The sequence below is a fragment of the Choristoneura fumiferana genome, chromosome 21 (assembly GCF_025370935.1).
Source record: "Choristoneura fumiferana chromosome 21, NRCan_CFum_1, whole genome shotgun sequence".
NCBI classification, from domain to species: Eukaryota; Metazoa; Arthropoda; class Insecta; order Lepidoptera; family Tortricidae; genus Choristoneura; species Choristoneura fumiferana.
In genome coordinates, this window is record NC_133492.1 from 4,224,768 (window position 1) to 4,231,564 (window position 6,797).

Here is a 6,797-nt window from a genome sequence, read left to right on the forward strand (position 1 = left end):
CATGAGCTTGTTTTTAAACAATCACACAACATGGAATGTTATCTCAGAGCTTAAGCAAATACTAATCATAGTTATTTCATAAATTGCAATTAACCTTAGTTTCTAACGTGTTTGTTTAAAAAAAACGTTTAGTAAATAAACTTTTTTTAGTCGTACCTGCATTGATACAATAGCAATTAATTTTATACCCGTAATTTGATTCTTCATTTATTTTTAGGCTGTACCTTAGACTAATAATATGTAAGATTGTTTTTTTTTTTAATCTTTTTGTATTTTTTATTTCAATTCCCAAATTTTTTGTTACTTTTACGGTCATCTCGTAAAACCTATATCGAAAAAACCAACTGAAATATAGATGCACAAAAAAACCAGAAAAATAAGACCAGCGCTGGGAATCGAACCCAGGTCCTCGGCATTCCGTGCTGTGTGCTATACCGCTACACCACCACTGGACAACGATACAGACACGAATTTCTCCTATGCACCTCATATCTCAGCTTGTGTTGTTTCTTATTTAGCCACTTAAGCAGCGACACTAGCGACATCTATGCCGTAGCCCTCATCGAGAAACTTTTCGGCACTCCATCGGAACTAACCGCTCACCCGGACAAGAGATATCGTTAAATTAAGATTATTTTTTTTTGGAATCTTTTTGTATTTTTTATTTAATAATAATATGTAAGTATTTGAGAATTATTCATATTGAAATATAGTTCAACACTTGTTAATGTTCTGGCCATATCCACACTGTGTTACTCTTTTTTCTCTGCTAGTAGTTGCCTGTGACTTTTTACATGATTAGTTCCCAAAATGGTTGTAGTTATGATCGTAGCTATAAAATAATTTCATTGTTTCACTGAGTCCGTTTTAAAACCATTTAAAAACAGATTGGCCGGGTACACGGTAACTTAATACATTACCCGGTTGTTTGCTTGTCCCGGACAATAGAGGGTGAAATTATAGTATCCGGCCCGTACATCCGGGAGGGTACGGAAGCGAGGCAAGGAAAGTGGTCAGTATGTTCACCTTTTATGATTCTGATATTTTTGGTGTTTACATTTTGGCTTTTGTTCAAAGAAAATGTCCTGGAATGCCTATTTGTACGACATTTTTTATTTAAAGCGTGTGTGGTGTCCCCATTGCGGTGGCAAAGTCCTTTCATTGCTCGCCCCGCTTGTCTTTAAATATTTTTTGTCAATAATTTATTAAAAATTATCGTCAAGTAAATAACGCAAATACGCGCGAAAAACATCACCTCTCCTTGCAGCCGAGTCGAGTATAAATCAGAAAACAATATAGAGTAGAGGACGAGAAATTAATCTTTATATTAGGTACTTACCTACAGTTTTTTTTGGTGACTCATGATTTTAGCTTTTGTTCAAAACAAATTTTCTGAATCGCAAAGCTACTTTTTTAGGGTTCCGGAGCCAAAATGGCAAAAACGGAACCCTTGTAGTTTCGCCATGTCTGTCTGTCTGTCCGTCCGCGGCTTAGCTCAGGGACTATCAATGCTAGAAAGTTGTAATTTTGCACGGATATATAAGTAAACTATGCCGACAAAATGGTACAATTAAAAATTCAAAAAAAAATTTTTTTAGGGTGCCTCCCATAGACGTAAAGTGGGGGTGATTTTTTTTCTCATCCAACCCTATAGTGTGGGGTATCGTTGGATAGGTATTACTATTAGGGGTTTGCTAAGACGATTTTTTGATTCAGTGATTTGCAAATTTAAAGTGCAAATTTTCATTAAAATCGAGCGTCTCCCCCCTCTAAAATCTAAACCGGTGGGTGGAAAAATTTGAAAAAATTCAGGATGGTAGTAAGTATATCAAACTTTCAAGGAAAACTATAACGGTTAAGTTTGCTTGAGAATTATTAGTGGTTTAAGAGTAAATAGCAGCCTAAGGTATAAAATATACCTAAACGATACTTAATTTTTTCGTAATGGCTACGGAACCCTATTTCGGGCGTGCCCGACACGCTCTTCGCTGGTTTTTATAATATACTGAAAGTACCTATTATCAAGTAAATAATATAAAAACAATACAATTATAAGAGCGTTTATACCTGCTGAGCTGGCAACGTTGCATTTTTGTTAGTTTTTCTCGATTATTCCATAAAAATTGAATGAAAATTAAAAATGTGGTCTATTAAAACTGTTCTTAATATACAAGTTATTGTGTCTACTGCAATCATTATTCGTGTTATACTATTATTTTCTTTAAAACTGTTAATAAACATTTGTTCGTTTTTATCATGAATAATTATTGCAGTATACACATTACTTAACTTATATATTAAGAACAATTCAAATAGACCACATTTTCAATTTTCATTACATTTTTATCGATTAACAAAATACCAGTAAATCGGGAAAAAAACTTCTCGTTTAACAATAAAATTTACAAGTAAGTAAGAGAAAAAGTAATAATAGCATAGTATTACGCGGTTATTGTCTTGAAGGAAAAATTTGAATAAGAATAAAACACTTGCGTCATGGTTTTTCTTTTATTAAATAAATTGTACAGTCGACCAAGAAAGTGCTTTACCAATTTTAATGACAGTTCCTACTTCAGGAATTAAACAAAAAGGCTGATTGTCATATTGACTTGTGACTGAAAATAGGCTTTGACGTTTTAAGCGCTGCAAATTACTTTAATCCTTAGGGGCTGTTTCACCATCCATTGATTAGTGTTAACTGACGGTTAAATGTGATGCCGTCTCTATTTGTTTTGTTCGAATAGACTGAGACGGCATCACATTTAACCGTCAGTTAACACTAATCAATGGATGGTGAAACAGCCCCTTAGGGTAGTAAACAAAAAGTATTAATTTAGTCCAGAAAAGTATTGCGTAAGGTTTTTCTCGATACCACATTTTAAAAGATCCACAGGCTTTTGACCAGAGCTGAGTCAGTATAAAATAAATCATTCTCATTAATTCATCTGTCCACAGTATAGGGTTAGAAGCTTGCTTTAAATTTTCAATGTGAAGTAAAAGCATAAACCTGATTTATCTTGTAACATTAGCCTGAGACACATAATGTATGAACTAAAAGAATTTCTTTGCTCACCCGCGATCTTATGATAGCTATGTTTATGCAAAATATGCGTGTTCATGCAGTTCCTCCACCGCCACACTGTAAGAACACACACAAATCACACAAACCCATCTATCACCACCACCACCACACTGACGCGTTTCGAAGTCAACCAGAGCACATCTTCACAGCAACACAACCGTACACCATGCTACCAGATGATTACTAAAGAACCACAACAACCGTTTTAATTTATCACTGTAACTCCCTAAGTAGTATATTTCTCTGAAAAAATTTTTTTTTTTTTAGTTCATTGATATGGACCTCCGCAAAATAACGCCTGATCCAATGAATGTTGAACAAACAATGTATGTTGTATTGATAATTTTTATTTGTCACATTTCACCAATCATATTTACGCAATAACTTAGTGATATGTCTAAACAGATACTTGTCCATCTCTTTGCTCCAAGTGAAGTCAGTGTGAGTCCACTCTTTTTTTTCTATTGCTTGAAGATACAAAACATTTGGCAACGCACTTGCAAGTTGTTCAACATTAGTTGGCGTAGCCACTAAATCATTTTCACCATACAGCAATACCATTTTAGCAGTTACTTTCGACAAATTATACTCCGGAGGTTCTGAGGTTCCATAAAGAAGCATATTCTTTTCAACGCCGTAATCATATTGCGCAAGATTCCCAGAGAGAGCCACTTGATTGTAATGCCTTAAAATTTTCTTTGAAACTCCTGCTGGTTGCTGTCCAACAATGACAGGAAAAAACTCTGCTTCAATGCCGTCTGGATCACCAAACCAAGAATATATGCCTTCTCTACAAAAGTCTTTCGTTACATACCCTTCTGTGCAGAATAACTGCAGAAGATTTTTTTCTATAGAATTTTCTGAGAACAGTTCATTTATTCCAAGAAAATCCAAAAGTTTAAAAACAATTGGACCTATTTTTACCATCTGTGTAAATCCTGGTCCAATTTTGTTAAGGTAAGCAACTGGAGCCAAAGCGATATTCAAATTAACTTTGTCATTATATTCAGGTTTTGTGGATAATAAAACAAGCAATGACGTTACGGCTTGCGAGTGTCCTATTGCATTTAGTTTTGATTCCTTTGTTTCTTTTAATACCCGGTCTATTATAGCTCGCCAGTCGTAAAGACCTATTTCGTGCCAACTGAAATCCCAGAATTTGTCATCTTTATCTGGATTAAGACTAACATGTTTTCTTCCATATTTATTTCCTCGGACGTTTCCACACCACACATCGTATCCCTCAATAGCCAATGCCACTGCTAAAGATTTCTTGCCTCTTAATAGCCAAGTATTAGATGAACCACCCATCCCATGCACTACAAGCACAGGCTTCTTCTTCCCTCGTATACGAAAAACGGTTATTAAGTAACCATCTTCAGTTTCAACTTCAATTTCTTCGGCGCGAAAACCATATTTACGAGCTAATTCAGTAAAATTCAAACGCCCATCTTCAGGAATTTTTCTTTCACTAACTTCAGTTACTACAGGCTCACCGAAATTTAATCCAATTACTTGGAGTAAAATAAATAGTACAATCACTATCATTTTACAGATTATGTAATAGAAATGTGTTCTTTCAATCAAAATACCTTCGTTAATGGTGTGAAAAAAAAAATAGAGCATAAATGGATGACGGCAATGGACTACTATTACCGTCATTATTTGCTATTTACACAAGTGTTGCTAGATATTATGAAAAGATCAAGTGTATGTATCCATTTTTATCCATTGCTAATATAACAAACAGTTAATCTTTGTTTCTTCGTCTTTTTTTTTTAATCGACTATGAAAAACGAGCAAGTGCGTCTCCTGATGGTAAGAGATCACCACCGCCCATCTGCAACACCAGGGGTATATTGTAGATGTGTTGCCAACCTAGAGGGCTAAGGTGGGATACCTCAAGTGTCAGTAATTTCACCGGCTGTCTTACTCTCCACGCCGAAACACAACAGTTCAAGCACTGCTGCTTCACGGCAGGATTAGCGAGCAAGACAGGTGGTGCACAAGGCCCTACCACCTGCAAAATGCTCTGCTGCTGCTGCTCTATTTTGTCTGTGGTGGTGTATTACTGAACTGATTCTAAAAATCCTTTTGCCAGCGAGGATTTCCGTGACAGGTTAAGTAGCGCTAGAGCATCGTGTAGTCAGTGCCTCTAGTGTGGCGTTTTCACAAAACATTCGATTGTCGATATGTAGCCGCTATATGTCCACGGTGCGGCGTCGTCGCCCGTTTTCGTTACGATACGGAGACGAAATAGTTTACGATCAAACCTACACTCACAACAGTTGTTGTGCAAACTTTCCGCTAGAGGCGCTGTTCGTGTTTCGATACAAATTGAGATTTTAACGCGAACGCGATCGAGACGTATTTTGTGAACGGGAAAATACACTAAGGGCACTGCTAGGTAGTTTTGACGTTTGTGTCACGTTTCGAATTGGTTTATAATCGAAAGCAAGATTGTAAAGTCAAACCTGTCGGAATATTCACATTCGGTGTGTGAAGGCTATTTATATTTCGATTAAAGTTCCCATAGGAAACAGATAAAGTTGCGGAAATAAGCTAAATAAGTATAAACTAATAATGTAAATCCAAAAATAGTATTTGTTTGTACGTATGTGTGTGTGTGTGTGTGTGTGTGTGTGTGTGTGTGTGTGTGTGTGTGTGTGTGTGTGTGCGTGTGCGTGTGCGTGTGTGTATTTTTGTGTTTTTTTTTAAATATTGTAGGTACGATACGAGTATGTAGTGCTGAGTCTTGGGAGAATAACACACTTTTTCCCATATTCTTACAATACGGTATTTGACAACTCCTGGATTTGCCATATCTTAATATTATTGTGAAAATTTAGATGTACAGACATTGTTTAGTGAAGAGAAAACTTAAATCGGTTTAAAATTGGATTTATATTGATTTTTTGAAAAATCTATATACCTGTCTCTTTCTCAAACGCTTTTCACTATGCAGCAAGTATGGCGCTACTGGCGTGTGACGTTACATGCCAGTATGTCTTTCTCTGCCTAATCTTGAATTTCAAACCTTTATAACTTTGTTATTTGTAAAGGTAGCTATGTAATAACTGTTTCTCTATTCGATAACAGGCATTGTGTTGTTTTAATTTACAAAACATATACAAAATAGTCAAATATCGTATTGAGATAGGTAGTAGTCTTGAAATTTTAAAACAAAAAAAAATCACGAGAGTTGTTTTCATACCTACGAGATCCGAGTAAATGAACCACGATGCAAATTTTGAAAGATTAAGCCAAAATTCGTACAAGCTCAAAATTTCAATTGAACTCCAAACCAGTGTCATGAGAGCAAAGCGGAGTGTAAAGACTAGTTTGTAAGTAAACACAAATTGGCGTAAAGAAGGATAACCGGTGTGTTCGGGTCGACAAAATGCTGACCGAGTGCTTGACTCAGAGAAAGTGAGGTCACGATTGAAGACCCGTTACGTAGCCACGGACAAGAACGTTTCCTTATTTAGTTTATGCCCGGATTCAAAGTACGTATTTTGCGTAAATCTAAAACAGCTTGAGTCAGGACTTTGGAAAAAAAAAGGCCAACAATCTCTAAACAAGTATTCCAATAGAATTAGTAATAGAATTGAGGTCCCTAGCCGTGTGATGGCGGCGACCAAGAATACCACCACCCCATCTCTTCCCGTGGGTTTCGTAAGAGGCGATTGAGGGATATATGTGAAGGATGGGCAGT

The 6,797-nt window shown here is 36.2% G+C and overlaps 1 protein-coding gene across 1 annotated transcript; it reads right to left on the reverse strand.

The window, feature by feature from the left end:
• Positions 1-2,836: 2,836 nt before the first annotated feature.
• LOC141439694 (lipase 1-like) lies at positions 2,837-4,665 on the reverse strand. The gene has a single exon (XM_074104042.1). It carries the CDS (start codon positions 4,628-4,630, stop codon positions 3,443-3,445), a length of 1,188 nt encoding a protein of 395 aa, XP_073960143.1. The 5' UTR covers positions 4,631-4,665; the 3' UTR covers positions 2,837-3,442.
• Between the last annotated feature and the right edge of the window lie 2,132 nt (positions 4,666-6,797).